This window comes from Aphelocoma coerulescens, chromosome 2, assembly GCF_041296385.1.
Source record: "Aphelocoma coerulescens isolate FSJ_1873_10779 chromosome 2, UR_Acoe_1.0, whole genome shotgun sequence".
Taxonomy (NCBI): domain Eukaryota; kingdom Metazoa; phylum Chordata; class Aves; order Passeriformes; family Corvidae; genus Aphelocoma; species Aphelocoma coerulescens.
The window spans coordinates 82208021-82234106 of record NC_091015.1 but is presented as its reverse complement, the minus strand read 5'-3'; the positions used below and the strand labels follow the sequence as shown (position 1 = coordinate 82234106).

The 26086-nt window shown below is 42.9% G+C and overlaps 1 protein-coding gene across 5 annotated transcripts in view; it reads right to left on the bottom strand.

Annotated features, from left to right (window-relative positions):
• Positions 1 to 8200: 8200 nt before the first annotated feature.
• RNF152 (ring finger protein 152) overlaps positions 8201 to 26086 on the bottom strand; it is a 41534-nt gene continuing 23648 nt past the window's right edge. For 2 of the 5 annotated variants that reach the window (XM_069008296.1, XM_069008297.1), the window contains exon 2: positions 8201 to 9606. In XM_069008296.1, coding sequence (XP_068864397.1) covers positions 8801 to 9412 — 612 coding nt within the window. In that variant the 5' untranslated portion in view covers positions 9413 to 9606 and the 3' untranslated portion in view covers positions 8201 to 8800. Of the gene's footprint in view, positions 9607 to 15780; positions 15920 to 15940; positions 16322 to 16520; positions 16578 to 26086 lie in introns of those variants that run through there. The other 3 variants (XM_069008299.1, XM_069008295.1, XM_069008298.1) reach the window with 3 other exon arrangements.

Genomic DNA, 26086 nt, shown 5'->3' with positions numbered 1-26086 from the left:
GTCACTGACCAAATCAAGGATTTAAAAAACTCTTAAGGAGGTGGATAATTTGCCCTCAAAATTTGTAAATGTCTCCTTACCAAAGGCTGCTTGCTTTAGATCTCTAAAGTTAGGGCTGCCACTGCATCTAGGACATGTGACAGAGCCTCAGAGCCCAAGTGTGCTAACGGCTCTAAATGAGGCATAAGACTCAAGTTTGGTCTCAGAGAACTGACAGTCACAACTAATTCCACATACAGTGCTCTCTGTACTTGACAGCCAGAAAGTCCAGGCTCTGCACATTTCAGCAGGCATTTTAAACTTACTAGGCAGCACGTGACATTTCGTTAAGATTTTGGTGCTACTGCAGTTTTCAGCTGTTAGGATGTTCATGAGGTTTTACAAAGCAGAAGCACATACACACATTTTGGAACTCAGCAGCTCTAATCCGAGCCATGAATATGGATTTTCTTTTTCCTTATCTCCCTCCCTCACCAAAGGAAGGGGAATCTCAAAATTAATGTAATTGATACACTGAACAAAACAAAAAAAAAAAAAAAAAAGAAAACCACTGAAAAGACAAGCAAACAAACAAAAAAATTCCATTCATGTTAATGATCCTATCTTAAAAATCAGATTGTGCAAATAATTTCTAGTCTCCAAGTTGCTTTATCTTGTTCTGCTATTGCTTTTTTCAAAAATATTTGGAGTATATTAAAGAAACAATAATCCAAAATACTGATTTAGAGAGGACCTATGATAATAGCAGATAATGAGGTATTGCAAATAGGACTCTCGAGCCCTGGAGAAATTCCTGTTTCTGTGAAGAGTTTGTTACCATTTTCATCACTGAAAATGCAGTAGAAATTTGCAGTCACTCACACATACAAAGGTAAGTTTCTCCTTGCAAATCTGTAGGGAAACAGCACGGCCCAAACAAAGGGCTGAAGAAGAGGAATCAGGAGACCGCACGCTCCTAAGGAAGCAGCACAAAGTAATTTTTAGGCTGCTTGTTACAATGGACAAAAGAAAGAACCCCAACTCAAAGATGTCAAGTATCAACAATAACAGACAGTATCTATGGTATTAAAAAATATCCTTGTTTATGCACTACTCCTGACATTTCTCTCGATCCCAGGGGTTTGCTGGAGTTGCTGCATGTCTGTTCCGCCTGGATGGCTGCCAAAAGACATTCAGTGTTGCAATCCTTTGTTTATCACAAAACCACACTCCTTGCTGGTAACATTTTACAACTCTTATCACTCTGTTCAATCCAGCTACAACTGTCCAAATCTTGTCTTCTCTAAACCAGGGGAGGTAAAAGAGAAAGAACACACTATATATCCATTGGTGTTAGCTGGTTTAGCAAATACCATTAAGCAGGGATTCAGTTTTATCAACCTGTAGGTTTAGCAAATCCCTCAACATTTCAGCACAGCAGAAAAGAAGTGATCATAATTAAGTTTATTTTTCCCAAGTTTTTTAAACCATGATTGTCTGGATTCCTAAGGTGTGTTTTGGTGTGGGTTTGAATTGCAAGGTTGTGGGGTTTTCCACTATAAATTAAGAATTCACAGCTATTTCGCAATAAGCAATTAAAAACAGGAGCTACAGAAATACAAGTTTTTAGACTCAAATGATTGAAAACAGCTGCCTTGGGTTATTAAAGATCCTTTCCTAGTCAATATACTTTCAAATTTCAAAATAAAGCCTTCCCCAAAGCACAGCTTTTTACTTCAAATGTTCCTTAAGAATTGTGCAGACTAGCCGAGCATCAAGAAACAAACACTTGAATGTAAAGTCCACCTCTGTTCAAGAAAGCATTTAATCATCTGTGACTGAATCCCTTTGGCTTCCTCAGATTTAATACTTTAGGGCTTTCTCAGTTAGCATATTTTCTGAATCATGTCCCAAGTATTTACATTCCCTACCCAATCTTCGAGAAACATCTGCAACCATTATTCAAAAAAATTTAGGCAAGAAATTATTAATTTGCAATTCAATCAGCAAATTGGCCATACTTGGGAACTGATCTCCCTGTTATGCTTGTAGCCAGCCAGCCCCATGTGTCTACCACGACAGACTGCTTCGACAGCCTTGTAAGATTCACCACCATTTTTAAATTCTTCAGTGAGATCACACACTTTACAATGACACCTGAATTCAAACCATCTTGCAGAAGATTATTTTTCTTGGTTTTCTGTATTTTTTTTTTCACATCTTGAGGCACATCCAGATTTTTCTCAAGCAGATTCAGACTCAGTCAGGGCATGCAGACACCTATGAGGCAATGCTTCCCCAACTGATGAGTGCAGTGACAACACATACTCATCTTTTCATAACTCTCAAGATAGAAATGTAAATAACCTTCAGCCTGAAACCACTCAGGTTTCTCAGTTCAGGGGGTTTTTTTGCTTAATCTTGAAAACCAAGCCAGAAAGCTATAGACCCCTAACCTAATACTACTATTTCTTTTGAGTGCAGTAACTGTACCAAACAGCCACTTCGTTTGTTTTCAGCTTCTCAGATCTACTAGGTTCATTAAGACCTGTCTTCAGATGTTTGGCATTATCAGCATTGTCAACTTCATTATTTGTCCTGGGAGACACGCATGAAAAGTTTTTATTTTAAACAATGTGACTCAACTGCACACACTGAGAATTAAAGACTTTGCATTTTTATCCCAGTTCTCCCGCACTGAATTCCTGTTCAACTTTAGTCCAAGTCCTGAGCTTTGGTGATGATTCAGCACCCTAAAAAATTTCTGTACATCCATTAAGTGTTTCAGTGAGGTAGAAAACTGCACTTTTCAAATAGGCTGCTTCCCAGATAAAAGGTGTTGAAGGAAAAGCAAGATCTGGAGTTTCAGTGACATTCTTGAGATACAATTTGACAGAAATGACATAAGCAGGCCACTGCAAAACATGCCCAGTGGATGTTTTTGCACATACAGATGTGAATTTCCACGCTAGTGTCTAACTGTGTGCTCATTTTCAGGTGTCCTTTCTTTCTCCACCCAGTCTTCACTCTTTCAAACCAGTTACGCCAAGTCTGTATGTTGCCTCCTAGCTTTTAGGAGTGCTCTCTGCAGTTCTGTTTCAGAAGAACTTCAGCTGGTCTTACAAACTCCTTATAAACTAAAAGACCAGGCATGTGGTTGTTCCCTTTTGGGTGGCTATTCCAGCCTAAAGGGACAGAGGAATGTGTGGTTCCTCACCTGAACTCCAGAAGAGGCGTCACCCATGGAGCAGAGAGTTCCATCCAACAGCAGTAGGAGTCAGTTTGCAGGAGACAGCTCAGAGGGGGTGGCACTCAATCCCACAGGAAATCCACACAGCCATAACAAAGCTTCATGTTACCAAACTATCCCAGCACCATAAAGTACATGACCTTCCTGACACAGAAGAGCCTGAGGCTCTTTTACCAGCCCTCTTGACCCCTGTTGACTCTACATGAGCATGTGCTGTGTGCATGCCCTCCCCCAGCACGGGAACGTGTCCCCTGTGCTCGTATGTGTAGGTGCTCCGTGCATGCCCATGAACTCCCACTTCATCTCCAAGCCTTTGTGCTCCAGTGTGAAATGGACAAGGAGAGTGAAAACAGACTCATGTAAATCTGAAGGGGGACTGTGGGATGCATGGGAAATGTTTTCCTCTGCCTGTGGATCTTAACTAATCCCTTGAATTGATATTCAGGAACATGATTAGCACAAAAAAATGACAGGATTTAGAACTACAATAAAAATATATTGAAGCACAAGGAAATGCTTGGAAAATGCATTTTCTGAACATTCATTAAGCATTAAATTTCACTGAGCTTGGAAAGTTAATTTTTTTTCATTAGAGTTGCTCAGGGCAACTTAAGAAATGTCTTGAAAATTGTTTGACCTGAGGCTGAAGCAAGAAGCTTTGCTTGTTGACACAAGCATGCAAGAGGTAAAGAGACAAAGACAGAGAACACAACAAGCCCATCTGACAAGCCTACAAACACTGTACAGCACCAGAAAGGTCACCAGCATCTAAATCTTCTAAATCTACTGCATTTCCAGGCATTCTTGTTCTACTGAAGCTCTTCCTTAAAAACTTTGCCTTCAGGGCCAGGAGATCTTTCAACAGCCTCCCAGATGCTGCTGGGGTTAATTTCCTACAATTTTTTTTTTTTAATTAATTTGCTTCTTCCCTCCCTCCCCCCTCCATCGACACACAGAAAAAGTCTGGAAAAAACAAACCTCAAGCCACGCTTTCTGTGCAATTGGGATAAGGAAGCATTTCAACCCCAGCATCTACTAGAGAGGTGTTCACTCAATACGTATAATCTCCTGCAGTACTCATGCGAGTGTCTCATGCCAATAGCCCCCATTCCCTGGGGCTAGTTGAGCTGTGGATGGTGGGTACAGATCCATTCTCATGAGTGTGAGGAAGCAGCATCCTCTGCTCCCTGGCACTGTTGTGAAAAGATCCAGAGAACACAGGCTTGGCTCAATTTATGCAATAGACTGGTGCCTGGAGCTTTTGTTTCTGGGACACCTACAGAAGAGTTCAAACCATGTATTAATTGTTTGGGTTTGGTTCAGTCCTGCTGTGAATGTAACAAAACCAGTGTGCAATATCGACCATGTCTACTCCAGAAAAGTACTTGCATTATCAAAAAAGGCTGGCTGCCCATGGCTGCAGCAGTCATGTGACTGGGAAGGGGGGTTCAAGGGAACAGAGAACCAGTGCACCAGTCTGTACAATGCAAGCTTAAGTGAAGGCCAACAATCCTTCACTTTCATAAGCAAAACGCTTACTTAAAATTTTTAATTTGATTAAAACAGATAAAAAGTTTTGTGGCTTAGTAGTCACCAGCTATAATTCTGTATTCCAATTAAAACTTGAATGCCCTTTTACTATTTACCACAACCCATACTTTACACATTGCCTTAAAATGCTGAATGATGAATTTCAGCCACCCTCCCAGAAAATATGGAGCAATTCTGCCAAATTCCCTTCCATGCTCTTCATTTGATGGCAAAATAAGAGGAACCATAATTCACTTGCTATCATTCTTTTCCTGCTAATGTTTTATTCAGAATGAGCTTCATTAATAAAGATGAAACTTTGGATTCATGACTGCTCCATGTTTACAAAACATACAGGCTCCTTTACACAGCATGAACAATCACGGAACACACAATTTCCTAAAAAAATCCTGCATACCAAAATTGCATATTTTGAATTTTTAAAATTCACTAAACAAAATTTCACAGAGTGAACCCTAAAGTCTGTTTGCCAGCAAAGCACAAGCCAACAATGGAAGTTGGGACCATCCAGGAGAAAAACTGAAGCTGGACCCCAACACACACATCCTTCCTATTAAACAAGCAAATAAATACACATTCATACAGAGTAATGTGCTCTAAAAATGCAGGTGCTTGAATAATTACCCACACATTTTAGCATAAGTTTTGGTTTCTCTAACAGTACTGTGTCACAGTAAGTTTCTTTCTTTTTCATGGAACTGGGCAGTGACTTCTTACTGGACACCAGAGAACGAAAGCTAACCCAGAACCTGATGATTTTGGCACAAGCCCAAACGTGTTTCTCCACAGAGGAAAAATACAAAGACAAGGCTGTTTTTTAAAATAATAATATAAAAAATATTAGCAGTATCACTTTTTAATGCCAGGTACTGAACCAAAGAATGGGACAGACTGCACTGCATTTTTAAAGTAGTATGACTATTGACATACTTGAGAAACATTTTAACACTGTACATTACAACAAACTATTTAGTTCATTTCTACACAAGTCAGCAAAAAAGCTAGGTGATCTAACATATATGACAGCTGTAAATTTAAAATTCTAGTCACAGTCTAAAGCCAGAACAAAAACTTTTCAAGAACTCCTATTTATAAAAAGGAATGAACATACACACCATGCGCATACACGCAGGCAAAAATCTTGAGGTTTTACTTATTGCTCTTACACAAGGCTGTGAGCAGGCAAATGTCTGGATCAGAAATTAGGTCAAACATGCACTTCAGCAGGCACAAAAGTACAGGAAATTCATATTAATGAAACAATGTACTGTGTTACGTAGTACAGGATGGCATTCTGCTAATATAACAAATCATTAATTCCGGATAAACTCCAGGTCTGCCTGTTGTATAATGTGTTATGCAGTGTGGTATTTTAACCTAATTTCTGATTCCTCTTTTATTCTGCGCTCTCCATATGGAGATGAAGAGGGCCTTTCTTTGCAATGCCAGAGAATCCTCGGCCTCAAGAGCTTCAGTCGGGCAGGTATGGCTGGAAGGAGGTATTATTACCTGTGTCACCAGGACCTGCTCCTTCACTGCCTGGCGGTTTTGTGCATTCACTGATGACTCAGATAAACAACTGCAGGAGCTGGTGCAAAACACACCAGCGCTGCTCTCAGAGCATCTTTCACCTACACCATAAGCTTCTGGCACACCCAGCAATTGCTACAGGATAAGGCAGTAGAGGGTCAAGTCCTGTGTCTGGTCAGTTCCTCAAGAGTCTTATAAAAGGCAGGATTTTTTGTGAGCTTTCCTTTACACAATAAGCAGCAATAAGTAGCATGGATGTCAGTAGAAATCTGGCTACCTACTGGCAACAAGAGACGAGCACATTCACAAGACACATTTGGGACTACCTGGTGTTCCCTACTGCGACCGAATGAAACATGCTGCGGAGAGGTGTCCATGTAATTACAACATTTGCAAACCAGGATCAAGGCATACTGCACATGGGCCTCGCACAAAAAAGGCATCGAGTGTGTTATCTAAAGACTTTTTTTTTTTTTTTGCTGTGCTATGCATACATATGACAGATAAAAATCAGCACAATGGTTCCTCTCCATGTGTGACCAAACACACATCATCACAACTAAGCACCCTATATTCTATTCTTCAGTTAATGGGAATCAAGGAAGAAAATGGTGGTTTAGGAAAAGGGAAGGAAAGAAATCCAGCATGAAGTCAGAGGTATGCTCCAGACAGAAGTCAGAGCTGAGAATATTTATTGTGAACCAGCAACTGGATTTTGTGACACAACCAGAAAACCAAGGACGATTAAGGGGCCAACTTGGGCACTGCATAGTCAAAACTATGTTATAATATGGCATTCGGCAATCTCCAAGTACTGGAAAGAGCAGTAGGTAGACAACAAGAGGACTCGCACTTCAGGGAGGTTATGCCTCGTACTCACAAGAAGCAGCAGTGCAAATTAACAGATTTTTCTGTTTTATTAAAGGTCTGTCATGTGCCCCTTGATCCAATCCCTAAATCTCACCTAAGTTTCAGCTTTCAGACTTGCCAAATACCCAAATTCACACTGGGCTCTATTTTACTTATAAGCAGTACTACTAAAGCTAGTGGGACTGCTTAGAGCAAGGCGCTACTGCAGTGAACATTCAGGAATTTGGCTCTTCCCAAGAAGTCACCTGCAAATGACTGGGGTTTCATGACAGTCACAGGTAGAGGGAGACACTTCCTGTATTTGTTTTTCAAATCTGTCCTTATGAACATCAACATTAGTAAGACTGAAACATGGGAAGAGGCTCTGTTATGCTCGCCCAGACATTCTGATACCAGGACAGTCATAGCAGTTTAGGAGTGGCCCACCCAGTAAAAGGTTAGGCTGGCCTGGATTCTTTTCTAAGATATGCCACTGCCTCTTACTAGATGATGGTATACAAGAGTCCTTGGTCTCAGTTTCGATGGTGAAGCTTTCTTAGAGCAACATCTCTGTCACACCAGCCATGGGTGCACAGTTGCAACTCCAAGGAAAGAGGGAGGCAAAATGAGTCTAAATTCTTCAAAAACAATTAAGTAAAACTAACCTGCAGAAAAAGAAAATTAAGAGCAATATGTTATCACATCCTCACAGGAGTTCTAGGACTTCTCATGACCCACTTCTTCATTAATGGCTATGAAGGCCAGGTCATCAGGAAGTCTGCAGCCAGAAGTCTGCAGCCAGACTGGAGGTAAAACAGCATGTCCAATGTTTACCATGCAAAGCCATCCTTTCCATAAAGCCAGTTAGGTAGAATTGTTTTGACTGCGTTTTTAGGTTTTCCTTCTAGCCCACTTTTGCTTCCCTTCTTGGAAGCTCCTTCAAATAAAAGATGCTGGAAATACCACTTCCCTGTAGTTGAAAGAAATGGGGAAATATGGGGAAAAACAGAAGCAAAAAACAGACAGCAAGGAAAGAAATGATTGCTTGTAAAATGCTTCCTTTTAAAAACTATTGTACAACTCCCTAACTTGGTTTAATTAATGCGCCATTTAAAACATATAAAACATTTTACCAGCTAAATGATTTCTCTGTTTCATGAGTCTCCCTCCCTCCCCTCATTAACAAATAATGCATGTGTGGACTGGTATTGAACACCTCATACAGTTGTGCGCCAGTTCTCATTCCATTCTATGTGGAGCAGTTTTGATTTTAATACACTGTGTTTAAAGAAGAGCCCGTACTGTATACTTCACAGTATAACCAGCTACACAGAGGTCTTTAATCTTGTAACACAATAAAAAAAGATCACTGTGAAGTTGCAGTCCCTTTGATAAATGGTTACAGTGACACATGCAGTCCGCCTCAGTGTCACTGCTGCCAGACACGGGACGTGATTTTCTCCGCAGGCTGCCGAGAGGCCTGATGCTACCCCTCCAGGGGCCACAGCCAGGCAGGCACCACTGCCCTGGTGCATGGCATCCTGCAGTCACTGGGGAAAGCTGCACAGAATTGTCTCGCTCAATACCATCACCACCGACCCAACCCAACCCGACCCCCAGGGGAGCACAGCCCCCACCGCCTCAGCCGCAGGAGATCACCGTGAAGCGCTTGGAAATGCACGACATGTTGTGGAGGACGATGCCCAGGAGGAAGACCAGGACGCAGGCCACCAGGATCACAGTGCACACCCCCGACCAGGTGGAGCTTTTCACAGCGCCTCTACGGTCCGGCTCCTCCGCTCCCGCCTCGGCGGGAAGGCCGCCCTGCAGCGGCTGCTGCTCTGCGGGGATCGTCACCACCGTCAGGGACTTCTGCTGGCTGCCGGGCAGGAGGCGGCAGCCAATGTCTCCCGGCAGCAGCGCCCTCTCCTTGGAGAGGGGCAAGGGCAGCATGTAGCACCCATTGCTGGGGAGTTTGATGAAGACGGGGGTGTGCTCTGAGGTGTGGGGGATCGCGATGACAGCGATCACCTCGGGGTCATCAGGCAGCTGTGACACTGAGTACCCCGGAGGCAGCTTGGTGATCCCACGGCACCAGGGGCAGCGCAGGTCCTTCTGGCTGGTCCTCATCTGCTGCAGGCACACGGAGCAGCAGGTGTGCTTGCAATCCAGCAGCTTGGGCCGCCGGCGGGGGCTGTAGTAGTTGAAGCAAATCTGGCACTCCAGCAGAGAGTCCTGGGATAAGGTCTCCATGGTGGCCGGTGCAGGGAAGCCCAGCAGGCCTTGTGATGAGCCTGGCCCTGACACCCCGCAGGCAAGGAGCAGCAGCCTTCCCACTGCTTCCCTCAGGGCAGCACCCGCCTTCGCAACACTGCTTCTCCTCAGGGCAGCACTGGGCAGCAGCTACGGAGAGCACAGGAAAACCTCCGGCCTGAAACTTTCAATACCTGAGACAAACAGAAAAACGTGAAGGAACAGGTTACTCACAGGAACCAGTGGGAACGTAACAGTCCAGCCAAGAGGGAATGAAAACTAACACTGGCTTTGTTATCTGGTGGGAGAAACAAATTTTCGATCCTTCACTAGAAAGCATCTTCCCACCAGCTTCAGCTAACAGCCCAGTGGCAAAGCTTCAGGTCAGTCATTAGTACTATCACCAGGTTTCCTTTCTTTTTTTTTTCCCCCAATTTTCCCAGCAATCAAACCCCCATCACCCCATCAGTCCACCACTCACAGTTCCATTTATGCCCATAACAGGAATGGCTGTATAGTTCACTAGCCAAGTCCCACAGCAGCTACCTCCTGTCATACTTCCAGGACTTTTCAGCCCTTCCGGTGCCAAAACAATTGTTCTCATTTAATCCTTTAAATCCCTGAGGATTTTTAGCTATTTGGCTCAACCGCTAAGTCTGTATGAAAGGTGAGGGAAAGAAAAAGCATGTTTAAATGGAAGCTTTTCCACAGGCTCCTGAACTTGTGCCTGTGCACAAATGAACTGCAACACCTACATTTGCACATAATGAAAAAGAACAGTATCGTTTTCAGTCAAATTAACTGTTTGCCCAGTTACACAAGCAGCTTGTTGAACACGGCCCTCTGAAATATAACCTTCTCACTAAAGAAAACCTCACCTGTGACAAAAGGCTCTGTTTAGACCGAGGACCACTGAACACCATGAAGAACAGAAATAAAACAGAAAAATAACAGAAAGAAAGATAATGCACCGAATTAAAAGCAAATTGTTACTAATCTTGCTCTAAATGATTCCTTACAAAGGGATTCCCTTTACAATTCCCATTTTCCCACTTACTACTTACATCTTTGCCAAAATAAAAGGCATCTGTGTTTACTTGCACAGTGCGTAGTTTAGCTCTGTTTGATTTTGGTCACTCCAACACAATTAATATGAGGGGGGTGACAGTTTTACAATATTTTACCCTTACTTCCTTCCTGTGTTTGAAAAAGTATCAGCCTGCGTTTGCATCCAGAGAATAAAGAAAATCCAAAATATTTGCAGGGTGACCTTTGATCTTCTCTTATTGCAATGTTACTGCCAAACCAGAGTTAGCACCCAAGGACCACGGCTTTCAGAGGACTTCCTCCTTTCTATACAATAATGTCTCGCTCTTCTCTCTAGATTATAGCAACTAGGTTGCAACATACTAATCAATGGCTGATGTCAGTAAAACAAATACTGTAGCTTAAGAAGAGAAGGCAGGCATGGACGTGGGGTTTGCAATGCAGGACAGTGCTCTGGACCTCACTGTCCTGTATCCTGCTTCAGGACTATTTGAATAGGGTAAACAAAATTCACGTAATCTCTTCAGATGCTGATGACTGATATCACCGACATTGGCAGAACTGGCCCTGCTGCTGATTTTGTAACAGCAGTGGATTTTGGCTCACAAGATGCTTCAACAAATATGCAGTGATAATCCTGACTCAGGAGGGAGTGAGGGTTGCAGTTAAGAAGGCAGAAGCTTCTGAAACACGTACAGTGCCTGCAGGAGGAACTGGCACACGCTGTCCACCAGCACTTTTGGGATGCTTTATCTCAGTGTGGCACAGAGGCCACTGCTGAGAGAGACCCCCACCACCATGAAGCCCATGGGACACCTGCTCCTCACCAGTGCCGTGCTACACAAAGGCATCAACAGATACTCCGTGTTCAGCTGGGGAGCTGAACATTGCTGCAGCAGAAGGGGCTATACATCTGCTGCCTGTGTGCAGGCCACACCAAGGGGAAGTGAAAGAAAATGAGGAGAGGTTTTATCTTCTTTATTTCCTTATCTATTACTATCTCCATATCCCTATGGTACAGGCACACACAAAGGAAGACTATCAAGAAAGGAGCTGACATGATAATAGACTAGCATGCAGCTAAGAGAGAAAAATGAAAGAGATATCCATGATGCTGGGCAATTTCTGGCTGAAAAAAACATATTAAGGAGACAAAGGCCAGAACAGAAATTAGTTTTAGAAACTCAGGAAGGAATCACTGAAGCCACCAGATCCCGTTTTCAGCCACAAGCAACCCAGCAGATTTGCATTTTAAACAGAAGTATCCATACAAAATCTGCACTTATGCACCGTCCAAGTCAAAGTTGAGCTCAGACATTACAAGACACAACTCTTACCTGCTTTATCTGCAAATCTATCAAAAAAATCAAGTATCAGCCAAAACCTTTGTTGTGTCATTTGCTCTCGTCACACAGTGACACCCAAGGTGGGCAAGGGACTGATGACAGGAAAACAGAGGCGGGGGAACAAAATACAACAATACTGCAGTATTATTACAAGAAAAATTCCTAATGCCTAGAAATTCAGAAATTAAGGCTTATCATAGAATCATAGGAGGGCCTCAAAGATCATCTCATTCCAACCCCCCCTTGCTGTGGTTCCACTAGACCAGGTTGCCAGAGCTCCATCCAGCCTGGTCTTGAACACTTCCAGGGATGGGGCACCCACAGCTACTGTGGGCAACCTGTTCAGTGCCTCACCATCCTCACAGTAAAGAATTTTTTTCCTAATATCTAACCTAAACCTACTCTCAGTTTAAAACCATTTCCCCTAGTCCCAAGACTACTCTGCCCAAGGCCAGAGTGGAGGTACTCCTTCTGCAGATGTACATCAGTACCTCTGCAAGGTTAAGATAGGGGTTACCACCTACATGACATGAACTGTTCATACTTTCCCAAAACAGCTCAAATAATAATCAGAGGTATAGATCATCAGTAATGACCAGTAAGCAGAGAGGTTAGTATGATTCCTTCAGAACTAAAGACAAGTTAAAGAGTAGCCACAGCCATCTAACCCCATGGCCTTTGCTGGCATTGCCTCGTTCAAAGGTTAGACATGTAGCTTCACAGGTCCAATGCAATTTTATTTCCAACCATACAACCCTCTTGCACTCTGCCACAGCTCAATTTCAGGATAAAAGAAAGTCAAGCCATCATCTACAGTAAGAATCTATTTGAAAAAAAATTTTACTACATAGCTAAGAAGGAAAAATCCATGGGAGCTTCCAGTACTCTTCTACCACTTCACTTTAATAACTGTGCCAAGAGAAGCAGATGTCCTCTTGGACAGGGGACTGAGCTCTAGTTTGCCCTCACACCAGCTGAAGGTACAGAGCTGTCACAGGTGAACAGCTCATGCAAAGCTTACTCAGACTGGACTCTTCTCTGCGGCTCAAGCACAAAGACAGAGAGGCAGCCAGGACTGTACATGAGGACATCAAGTATCAGCCAAAACCATTGTTGTGTCATTTGCTTTTGTCACACTGTGACACCCAAGGTGGGCACGGGACTGATGACAGGAAAACAGAGGCGGGGGAACAAAAGCAGAAAACACTGTCAGGGATACCCACAGGTCTCTGCAAAAGTGATGGCATGGATGGATGGATGGATAGGGGCACACAAGTGGAATGGGGAGCTGGGGACTAGGACAGTGAAACCACACACACAGACACAACCCCAGCTGACAAGCAGTGACTGCCTGGCACAAACCTGACAGCAACTGGAAGCTCTTCAGGGCTGAGATCTAACTTTTAACAAAAATAATAACTAACTGGAAATTAAAATCCACAAGCTCCAAAACTTGTGTGTCAGAAAGGTGCAGCAGAAGCAAAGGAAGCAAGAAGAGACAGACTGTGCAAAGAGGTATCAGGAAAGCTCTCTGCCTGCCCTACACTCTTTCCTTTTCTGTACATCTGCTCTACATCCACAAAGTTGCCACTGGCCAGCAAGGAGAGGAATTCACAAGCAGTTACAGAGACCCAGGGGGAAACCTGCAAAGCTGATGACCCCTGCAGCAGCCAGGTGGCTGAGAGCATGGCACAAAGGTGCTCCTTGCCGATCTGGGCTGCCCTCTGCACAAGCCATGAGTTTTTCAAATTGTATGACTCAAGAGCAGTAAAGCTCTGAAGAATAAAACAAGTATTTCAGCTGTCTGTCAGTCCTGCTATCTGTTCTGTCAGTATCTTGTTGGAGACCACAACAACGACCCAAGCTCTCTTTGTTTGGGTGAGCAAGAGGCCAGGAATGCCAAGGCATCAGCTTCCTACTCCCCAAAAAGCAGCAGTGGCATTTGTTGCTCTTACTATTGACAGCTTCCCAGCACAATGTGGGGGGATGCTGTGGGAGGTGAACAGATGAAGGTTGCTGCAGCTGTGACAGTGAGAGGAAGAAAGCAAAGGTTTGCTCTGCACAAATACTAACTACGAACTGGTCCCCAACTGGCCAGGTCAGAAAAGACAGCTACTTTTGGAACCTAGCAAAGGAACATCCATGCCCAGAGCTGTACATAAAGTCAGAGAACACAGTAATTAATGGCAAATCCTTGCCCAGCAACATGATATTTTTCCCATGTAAGGGTAGCCCCTGTGATATTAAGCAATGGAAACCACAGCCTTGAAGGGGTGCCACCTTCACTGAAGAACTCAGAACTACCTTAACACATACTTCCTAACTTACTAGGGCCCAAAACTATACTAACTTGAAAACCCAAAAAATACACTTCATTGATGCCTGTGGAATCCAATACAATTCACAGATGATTAAACATCATATAACATTTTAAAAGACTGGCTCTGGGGCATGCTGATGTAGTTAACTGATCACTGAGAGAAAGCCTCAAAAATTTTGCACGGACTTACACACGGATTTAGGCAGTCTACTTGCTGTACAGCAAGGTTATAACAGAATTTCAGCAGGGCAGTGCATTGACAGTACTTCACCTTTCCCGAGGAAGGTTCATTATGTAAACTCCCCAAACACATTAACAATTCTTTGGCAGTATTACTGAGTATGTATGATTCATGAAGAAGAAAGAATCATTCTTTGCAGGTGCCCTTAGGCTGTAAAGGAGATGGGGTGAGGAGCGAGTGCTCTTCTCAATAGGAAAACTAATACCAAGAATCATGTGCCCACAGATACGGAAGAAAATGCGTGCAAGAGTCACTCCAAACAGATAATGAGGAGGAAGGAACATATTTAATATTTGGAAGCATTTCTGCTACAAAAATTCAGCATCAGTGAATGTTTTTCATAAATACACGTTTGGACAAAACACACTCGGGCTACTGCAAATGCCCAGGACATACTCCCTGATTTCCCCTGAATATCCTTCACTAAATGATCTTACTTATTTTTAGGCTGTTCTGTAGCGCTAATTATCATAGTAAATGAGAACAGCACAACGAACAATTAATTTATTCATCACAACACCCATGTTAAGAGACAAGTATTATCATCATTGTATTCTTTCATCACCTAAGAAAAGAAGTGCTGAGAGACAAAGCAGTTGATCCAAGGCCATGGACCACCCAGATCACCTCAAAAGTTCCTGTACAATTTCATCACAACTCTACTTTTCACCCCATGAGCCACAGGGCAGAGGTAACAGATTCTTTTCTGCAACAAAGCTCAGAAACCTACACATTTTTCCCCACTGCTTACAGCTGGCAGAATCCCCATGGTATGCCTGGGATTTTGGGGGGGGCGGGGCTTTCATTAAACATATCAGCTTTTTCACAGATTATGAAAAACACGAGAGCCTGTGCTCCAGAAGGTAAGTATCTCCATGGGCATACTTCATCCACCATGCACATTACAACTGAGAGGCTACATGCATTTTGAGGGACATAAAGCTAACAATAAAACAACAAAGTAAATCCATTCTTCTCTTCAGAATTACGTGTTTTCCAGGAACCTTCCTGTAAGCCAGGCAGCCTACACCCACCATCCTTTCCACTTAATTATTCACAAATATTGCAGAAGTAAAGTGTTTCAATTTAGCCAAAGCCTCAGCCAGTGCAAGCTGTCACTGCTCCTTTAGCTTTAGTCCAGCCCTTGCCAAGATGAGCATCTTAGTCTATACAGTCCTGGGCGCATAAAGCCACAAAAAATAAAGCTGAGTGCTACTGTGATATTTGAGTCTGTAATATCCTATGAACCAGCACCAGGGGATCCATGCTGATGGCAAGAGAACCTGCTGTGGGTGACCCCGACAGTACACATCCAAAAGAACACCAGTCTGTCCTGCCTCTCAGGCAGCTGAGAAATCAGTGGTGGATTACAAAGAAGGAGCCTAGTTGCAAGGTATCATCCCACAGCATTTACCTTAGAAATTGTCACCAGTCAGCCCTAGGAAGAGGAGCCAGAGGCAGAAAGGTCACCTACAGGAATATAACGACATGTAGACCTTTATGGGTTTGGAGCAAAAACAGATCAGGTGAAAACACTAGACTTTGGCGTTTAGAGAAAACAGAGAGAGACTCACATGCTGCTTCGTGTTCCATCTCACATAGCCAGCTGTGCTGCTCCCTCCTTTTATCTGCAAACTTTGACACGTCCACATTCCCTGCCTCCGAAGACCTTATTTTGGTCAAATATGACCAGGATAAGCTGCACTTTGTTCCAACAGCAAACACTACTAATCACTTGCAATGTGCCAGGTCAGCAAACATTTCATCGTGCTGAGGCAGAACAGTACAGCTATATGCTCATCAGACAGTTTCACATGAGGCACTTTACAAGTAAAAACCATTATCTGAAATTAAAATATTCCACAGAAATATTTCAGCCCATTTCAGACTAGCAGAGACAGAGAGCTGACAGCTTTCCTGCCCACACAGCCTCTCAGGAGCCCTCTGTGCAGGTGATCCTAGAGGCCGGGTGGTGGGAGCATGATCTGCTCCTCACCAGCCCAACTCTGATACGTCTGCATGTTTTTGACAAGGTCAATTGTCAAGCTGTCCCACAGCTGTGACTCCCTAAATCTCCTACTCCCCCTCCATCCTGGCAGAGCACCTCCAGGTGCAGCTCTGCCCTGCTAAAAGGAGTGTGTCGGTACTACTCACCATTCCTGCTGTTCTAAGTTTCCCTTCTCTCCATGAGGGGTGCACTAGCAGGATGAAAGACCTGACTGTGGTCCTAAGACATACCACATCTGAAAATTTCCCAGTGCAGGATATAAAAAGGTTTCTCGCATTTTGCAAATAAACAGAATCTCCAGCATTCAAAGCATCCCGAGGGATGATGCTCATTCCTACAGCCCACTCTGAGCACAATGCTTGCAAGGCCATTAGCACTTCCTCACTTTTATTGGGTGCTCTTAATTATGCCTGACTCCAGGATGAGAGGAATCGAAAGCCAGGTTTTTCCACCACCATGTGAGAGGTCCATTTGCCATTCAAACCACCATCATGATGAATAGTGGTGGAAGGTGTGGTGTGAAAAGAAATCTACCTCTCAGCCCTGAACAAAAGCAGCACTAATAGCTATTTATAACCAGGACAAAGGGGCAAGTGGTTAGGTAGTTGGCAAAGACATACTTAGAAGCTGCTTCCCGAACTTAAAGTGAGGTCCCAAGTCACTGAGGCCAAAATCCCACAACATACGGGAGGAGCTACTGGTGCTAAACTCACACTCAGTAACAGCTTTCAAATGCAATGTAACATCTTCTTTCTAAGGGATTTTCACTTATGGTAATATGACATAATACTGTGGCATTCAAACTACTGAGAGAGACATGAAGCACCTGATCACTCAAATTACAAATTTTACTCTGCCATTAGAGCTTTATGCTTCATCTGCCATTGATAGGATTTGCCTGATACCTAAACAGAAACTTAATTAAAAGATTCTTCCCTCCCTCCCCTGAGGATCTGGTATTAGACTTACAAAATCCCCCATCAAAAAAATTAAATTTAAATAAAGCTCAAATGCAGACTTTTCTCACTGTTACAGGTCAGTGGGTGACTGAGTCTATTAAGACACTGGTCTATAATTACAGGAGAGAGTGCTACAGCTCTCCACGGTCACTGAGTGGATTTTGATAAAACTAGGACAAAATCTACCTGCTGCCTATGGGCCCAAACAGTGAGAAAAGGAATCAATACTCATACACTGCCTATACAATGCAAAAACTGGAAACTCGATTTCACACTTACCTCAGGAAACAAAAGCCCTTCAAATGACAGTTTTAATTGGTGACTCCTCTGTGCCCCACCTCGTACCCACCCCGACCCCCACCCACTTAACATGGTTTCTGCTCTCGGCACTCAGCCAGCACAGCTTCCCGAGGACATGACTATGTGACCCACCTTCACGTGGCTGCTCTCAAGGCCTGGGATGGCCTGGGGCTTCTTTTCTTCAAGTACAGGAAGGGGTTGTGGTTTTTTTAGCTTCAGAAAAAGTGGGGGCAAAAACACAACAGACCTAGGGGAGTCAAAGTAATACATCCTTTTAACTCCAAATAGATGGAATTAAGAAATTGGGAAATATTTTATTAAAAGCCCCACAACAATAGGTAAGGAAATTCTTTCATACATCATAATTAGTAGAATAAGGTCTGAAAGGGATTAGAAGGGCACAAGGAGCTTTTTCCATCATTTTACCTTTCTCCTGCAATCTGCTAAGTAGGCAGCACAAAAGAGTAAAGCCCCCTGTTTATCAACAGAGAATGTGTAACAGTGGTGCCAATGCCAAACCACCACTTCCAAGAGTTTATCTTCACAAGAGAGTGGAAGATAGCAAACTAATATGCCTCCTCAAGGTCAATGGCTCTGTCATTTTGTAATGCAGACAAATCATGATCTTCATGAAGTTTTGGCCTCTGATAAGCGCTACAGCTACTCCAGGTCATGGCACTGGTCATTCTGGTTTGCAGATTACACCAAAAGGAACTGGAATTGATCCAAAAGCTCCTTTCTTATTGGAAACTAATCATTCACCCTGTAACATTCTGTCAGCTAGTAATATTAATACCACCTTCACTTCCTGGATTTTGGGAACAGTCCAGCTCTCACTGCAAATATGGATCAGAAGCAGAGTTAGATCAAGCCTAAACTGCATAATATTGATGATTTCCCATTTCATGATTTATCTCTCTGTCTTTACACCAGTAAAATCCTCCAAAGAGATGTAGCAGGCTATACTGGATAAGTAATTGCTTCCAATACTTTTCTAAACCATGTGCTTCTACCTGTGACTACAAACACTCTACAAACTTCAGTTCGACCAGTTACGGAGCACACTAGCCAGGGAAGTTAATGGGATGACACACATGCTCTTGAGGTCAGTAGCATTTACATACTTAACACATGATCCATCAACACCACCAATACAGAACCTGGTGCCAGAAGCCACAGGCAGATCAAGGTAATCTCAAAGTGCTGACACCTTTGTTTCCCCTGCACCACCCTGAAACACAATACAACCTTCCCAAAACAGCTGCAACTAAACAAACTGGTTGTACATCAACTATCCAAACCAACTCCAGATTGTCACACAAAGCCTCAGCATCACCAGGTGAAATTGCAGATTAGTGGTGAGACAAGAAACTAACGCCAGGAAAGGCTCCTGGCTCTCTCCATGCCCATGGGCATGCCCATGACAGAAACAAGACTCCCAAGGATGGACATCTAGAACGAAGCCTAGAACAGAGTGAGGGGATTTGCACCAAGTCTCCCCGTCACATGAACCAGCACTGTTTTCAGCCAGAAGCAGCCTTGCAGCTAAGCAAAGCAGTGCTCTCTCTCAAGAGTGATGATTGTAACTCAGGTTAGCACTACCACAACCCTCTCCAGTGGGCTGAGATAAATTACAGATCTGGGACACTGAGCTCAGAGCTGCTATCCCTTCTGCTATGACAGACAGGCTGTGGTGGGGACTGGCAACTGGCTGCTCAAATGCTCATGCATGGGAAGATGAACGATTCCTGCCCACATTATGTGAAACCTACTGTTTGCTTTCCTTCACAGAGATGGTACTCTATTCCAAGAGCCACGGCTGTAGCTGCATGAAGTTTATCAGACCTGCCAAGCTTTGTCAAGTTAAATTTCATTCTTTACAGTGAGTTTGAAAGTTTGGGCCAGACATCGCCCATCATACTTCTGCCAGTCAAAATCTGCTTTTGAAACATCCTGGTGTGAAAATACCCTCCATTTGGCAGCACTTAAACTTAACAGTTTACAGCAATTTTGCTGTATGAAGGAGTGCAAATGCTCAGGAAGGGCTGTGTTACGCCACATTAGAGCAAAACAAAGTGAAGCAAACTGCTTCACACCTTAATTTTGTGCTTGGATCTGCAGTCCTTGCAATGTAACAGCAAAACAGAAAAGGAAACTAGCATAATACTGCTAATGCTCAACACATCATCACAATCCTGATAGTCTATGGCCACAGTGAGTCCTAGGCTCACAGGATTATGGACAATCAAGTCAATATTCAGTAAAAAGAAGGCTGCTAGTCCCATTTATCCGAAGAAAAGCCTGAAAACATGAACTTCAGATCCCAGTTAGGTAGGACCCTTAAACTTCAGTCTCTGATTTGCAGGCCAGTCTCGTGATTTCTGCATGAGAGTTAGAGCTAACTAAAGAAATCAAGTTTTGAGGGGAACAAATTCATTGGCAGTTTTCATATCAAATTATGCAAATACTTTCTCCTTTGGCAAAAATGGAAATTTCCATTAACACATCAGCTTGTTTCAACTTCCATTTCAATCTGTTTTCGTTCAGAAGAAATTTATAAAAAGGTAATGTAAAGGGCAAACAAAGCTTTTTGTACTGACTCTGGAATAATTTTTCTTCTGATATGGTCAGCCACTGCATAAGCCAGAAGCGTCTCACACTGCTCTACTGTTGAATGTGGGTGGAATGCTTAAGTCTAGTGCTACACCATGTTTTACTTTTTTCCTTTCCCAATCTAACAAGGGCAAATGAGATACACTCCAACTATCAGCTGTAGTTTTGCAGAAGTGTGCTTTCAATAACTGTTATTCAGCTTTCTTTGGTTGTTGGCTTAAAAATAAAATCACAACATGGGGCATTTTCAACATACAAGTTACATTTCATGATGTGACTGAAGCTGAAGAGGACTATGTGGTCAATAGGACTGCTGGTTTTTACAAGTATTTCTTGAAAAGGATCTGAAGGATCTTACAGGGAAAAGACAGGTGGTTAAAGGATTTCTTAAAAAAAAAAAAAAGTCACACTCATCCCAGTGCTCTCCAGCATACATCCCAAAATCATTAATTACTTTTGAAGCCTTACATCAGACAAGCCTCACCACTTATTTCCAACATGTATTTCACCTTGAATTCTGTGTTTAGTTCTGATCCCCTTGTTATAAATAAAGTATGTAATTCGTGCTATAATGTATAAAACTGGAATGTAATCAGACCATGTAGAGACAGAATTTCAAAATCCCTCCACCAGCCTGGCTGAGAGAAAAATTTCCCAACACTAAAAGAAGTTCTCTCACAATAAGTGAGGATTCCACCCAGGTGGGCTTGGATCTTACCACCAGGACATTTGCACCATGACATTTGCACCATGACGACTTGATCACCACACTCTGATATCTACATCTCATCTGATAAGGAGTGGACATTCTGGGAACTAAAAATAACTGTTCCAGGAACCAGAGATGGCCCTTCCATGACCAGAAATGGCCCATTCATCACCCAGGATGGACAATTCATCAGACCCAGGAAAGGCTTTGTGCAGCCCAACTCTGAGATGAGAAAACTTCATGAAAATGCTAAAATTACGAAAAGAATAGAATTAATTCGGACTCTGCCCAAAAACTGTATAAGAAGGGACCAGGCAAAGCAGCACTCATGAACTTGGGAGGTCTGGTTCGATAGAGATCAGATCCATGCGTGTTCACCCAGCTCCGACCCCGGGCTCGGGGTCTCGGTGCTGCTTTTCTCGATCGTGGCTTTTGAGACTGATATTTCGGTCGCATAATAAATGTTATTTCTTTATAAATTTTGATTGGGCAATTCTGTTCATCTCACCCTCACTAAAAGAGGAACATTGAGGTGCTGAAGCATGCTTGAAGAAGGGCAACGGAGCTGGTGAAGGGTCTGGAGCACAAGTCTGATGAGAAGCAGCTGAGGGAGCTGGGGGCCTTTAGCCTGAAGAAAAGGAGGTTCAGGGGAGACCTTATCACTCTCTAAAATTGCCTAAAAGGAGGCTTGTGGTGAGGTGGGGGTTGGTCTCTTGTCCCAAATAACAAGTGACAAAACAAGAGGAAATGGCCTCAAGTTGCACCGGGAGAGGCTTAGATTAGATGTTAGAAAAAAATTTGTTCACAGAAAGGACGGTCAAGCATTGAAACAGCTGCCCAGGGAAGCGGTGGAGTCATTATGCCGGGAGGTATTTAAAAGATGTGGAAATCTGGCCCCTGGGGACACGGTTTAGTGGTGAACATGGCAATGCTGAGTTAATGGTTGGACTCAATGATCTTAAAGGCTTCTTCCAATCTAAACAATTCTGTGAGATTCTATTCCATGCAACATCACACAGAATAGCAGTTAGGAACCAAAGAGGTGCTTTAGGGACGTCTCACCAAGGAAGGCAAAAAAGGCAAAAAGTCTAGAGAGTGTTGCACTGGATGTGATTATCTAAGTCACAGTGTGAATACACACAGTTTTATGCATCTCTGCAAGATCTGACCATATTCCAACTCAGTTGAGCTCTTTATTTTATTTCTGTAATAGCACTGTTTCTGTGTCTTACAGTGGCACACTGAACATGGGCAATGCCAATGCACACAACCAAACTGATGCCAAAGGCACCACACTGACTTAACGCCCATTTAGGCTTTGACCCACAGATGGAATTAAATCAGTGTTAAAAAACAGAATCAAAACCTGCCTCTTTTATACTGCCAAAACAAGTTCTTGGCTAGGATGAAAAAAATTTCAGCTCTGGATCCATATCTGCTTTGTGACACAAACTACAACATCCCTTGCTTTCCAGCCAGAAGGTTTTCAGAATTACTTTTCTGACATAATTTTTACTTTTTAGAGTTGACTCAGTGTTTTCTTAACTTTTGCCTAAGTGTCTTCTCTGTCAGGTGTCTTTCAGTGAAATGATTACTGCTTTGGAGGTTTTTTTGCCAACCACAGAAATAATCCAAACATTTTACTAAAGCAAGCCATAAATTTTTAAAAATGCTTTATATTTTGCCAAATAACAGCATAGATTGGAAAAATAATTTTCTATTTTTTAAACCATTCCTTCACACTGTGCTATTTTCTAAGCAGTGAAGACTCTGCCAGTTTCTTTCACGCCAAGTTTGCAGAACACCTGCCAGAGTGCGTTCTTTGCCAATAAACAGGATCCTTAAGTGCCATGATGATTAAAAAGATAATGTAAAGATCAATACAAATAATTAGTACTGTTATTCTTATTATTAACATTCATGCTTCTTTGTTCTGAGTTCTCATCATCTGGAGCAGCTGCCTCTAGAAAAAAGCAAGCGAAGAGAGAAGTGCCAGCAGGTGGCACTCCAGAATATAAACCATGAAGCACCAGAGCTCACAGGACCAAGGAAGCCAGTTCTGCTTGGCTGTCCCACTACCCCTTTAGCCCCCTTCAGCAGGTTTGCTTTAGGATGATAGTCTCCACCTTCCCTCTTCCAAACGGCAGAGAAAAATGCTGCCAGTCCCAGCTTTTACCTTGGTGCTGGATGGGATGCACCAGCAAGCTGATATGCACCTTATGGGGTCCTTTCCAGAAGCAAGGAAGGGGTGCCAGCACACCCAAAGCACTGAGCTCATTACTCGCCCCCTGACTGAGGGGAGAGCTCCCACAGGGCAGGGAGAGTTGCTTTCTCACCCTTGTGCATGGAGAGGTGGCAGCATCTTACTGCCTCCCACCACTCTCCTACACTCCTCCAAACACAGGACAGAGCTGAAATAATGCTGGCTTTTACTGCTTTAAGACAGCACCACCATAAAAAAACAGACCCCAGCAATTAGGAAACCAGTTCCTTTGTGTATATGTTTAGCTATGCCCTATACACACATAACAGCTACAGCGCTCACCTGCATGGTTAGGAAGCATCACTACAGATGGTTCCTCAGGGCACAATGAAGACACTCACCCTGCTCTGAGCCTTCTGCCTTGCCCCACACTTGCACTCCTCCCACAGCAAAGTCAGTCCCACCAGCACTTCTTCCACTCAACCAGTGACTGTCAGAAAAGCCTCTATTGAGATGTCTCAGCAGCCAGAAGAAATAAATCCACCTCAAAGAGCTGTGGCCCACCTGGTCTTTGCATCTCTCATTAACAGCAACTCCTTGTTCTGCTCCTGCTGAAAACACCCCCAATCCTTCAATGTTCAAAATCAGACCCTTTAAAACACTGTGCAACTTGAGGGAGATAGAAGGAGGTATCCTTAAACCCAGAAGGATTGTGCCATTCTCTTAGAAGAAGAAATTTTAAAGAAAAACTGTGAAAGACAGTTGTTTTGTCCAACTCTAGGCATCAAGCACAGCAGTCAAGATTTAGAGAGATAATGAATTGCTTGACAAAGATGTGATTTTCACACCATTCTACCCTGGAAAAATTTACAGTTTAAAAGTACTGAAGGTCATACAACTGGGTGAGAAAAAAAAACCATCCTGCATTTTTATCAGAAGTCTTTATGAATTACCTAAAAGCTATACAAACATGGAAAATAACCAGCCCTCTTAAAAAAAGTGAAGTATTTACTGCTTAAACTCTCCTTAAAGGCAAACCTGTACCATAGGATCCATCTGCTCATGTGGAAATAGCAGAAAAGATCTGTCATAAAGTAATTTCCTTTCCTCTCCTGTATATGTCAGTGGATCACTGGCATTTCCCTGCCCCCTCCCTCCAAACTGACCCCAAATATAAATAGACACAAAACTGGAAAAGTTTAAGGTCATATCTGTGGATACGAGCAACAGCTAAAACCAAAGTAATGTGTCCTTCTTGCAGAACAGGGGCCATGATCAATGCCATGACATCCCTGTGTTTAGGAAATTCCTTTGTATCTAGAATTCCAAACTCACTTCTTCACAAGCTATAAACACCTTTTTTCTTGATGGTTCACTAGTATCACCCACTGAAAGAGGCACAATTCAGCTCAAGGTTTACGCACTATATGCGCTGCACGTAAGTTTGCTCAAAACGTGTTTTTAGATGTAAGTATCTTTTAATACACAAAGATGGGCTGACAGCATGGAAAGAAGAATGAGGCAACTGTTCATGCTTACTCCACCTTCCTAGCTGCTATCCTACTGTGGATTTGGACCATAAAATAGTCACCTGTGGAAAAACAAATCACGAAGCGTAACTGTAACCCATACTCTGAGCAGCAATGAAGTGTGTAACCGTCTGGTTATTACCGCAAAGCACCACAAGTACTTCCAAGTTCACAAGTCACACAGCTGGTGCTCTAAGAACTTACGTGGATCTCCTGTTTCCATGGATGTCCCCAAACAGATGCATGGATGCTCTGCTTGATATTCCACCCACCTGATCGGGAAGCACAACTAAAAGGTGGTGAGGCTTCAGTATTCTCCTTGCTATTAAGTGCAATAAACCTCCATCTCTAATGAGCAACCTCGATCTAGTGAGGAGATTGCACTTAGTGTGGACTCTCAGGAGCTTTAATGTTGCCAAGCAGCAAAAAGTAGGCAAGTGCATTGTAAGTGGGTTCAGAAAGGCACACAAAATTCTCTGGCATTGACTAGTCAATAGATATGAAAAGGGTCAATTCAGAACTTTTTAAGTTCTGAATTTAAATTTGGAATAAAATATCATATATTTAATTGAGGTGGGGGACCAAAGGAGGAACATTAGAATGTCTTGCTTTAAAGACAATAGTTTTATCCACCTATATTTTTTTTTTTAGCTTGATTTTTGCAAATGAGCTCAGATTTTTCAAGCAGACTTTCAGGCTCCTCGAAATAAAGATTGCAGGTGCAAGAAACAGGTGTGGGTTGTACAACCATGAGAATAAAGGCCTCTTTTTAAGAAAAAATAACATTAAATATTTTAATTCTCGTATGTTGATTGCATAACCCCTCTAAAGAAAGCAGTAAAGGTCACTGAAATGCACAGGCCTTTGCTGATGGAAAAATGCTATTGTATATTGTTTAAAACAACACAAAAGAAATCAGCATGAATGCTAGAAAATGAGACCTCTAAAGGAGTGAGCTGAAAAATTCCAACTCAGCATTATATCCTGATTTTAAAATGTACAAGTACAGGTTGTGGACCTCTGTGTCCCTCTTCATTTGAAAAAGCAACAGTATTATAATTTTATTAAATGACAAATTTGTGGATTCTTACCACTTCTTAAAATTTCCAGTGCATAATCTTAGTTTTTTTGTTCTCATTTCATAACCACCCATTAACACAGACGATAAAGAGTTTCTCCAATAGACCACATAAAGGAGTTTCAGCCAGCAGAGGAAGCAGCAGCACAGGAATGTAAACCTGTAACACTGAAAAAAATGAGCCAGGTTCCTCAAAATACCAAGGGTTTTTCGCTGTAGCTCCTCCAAGAGCTACAACCATAAAGTTCCTGTAGTTGTGCGATTATGTTTCCACTGCCCCTCACCAAACACCGCCACTTATCTTTGGGTCACACTAACTCC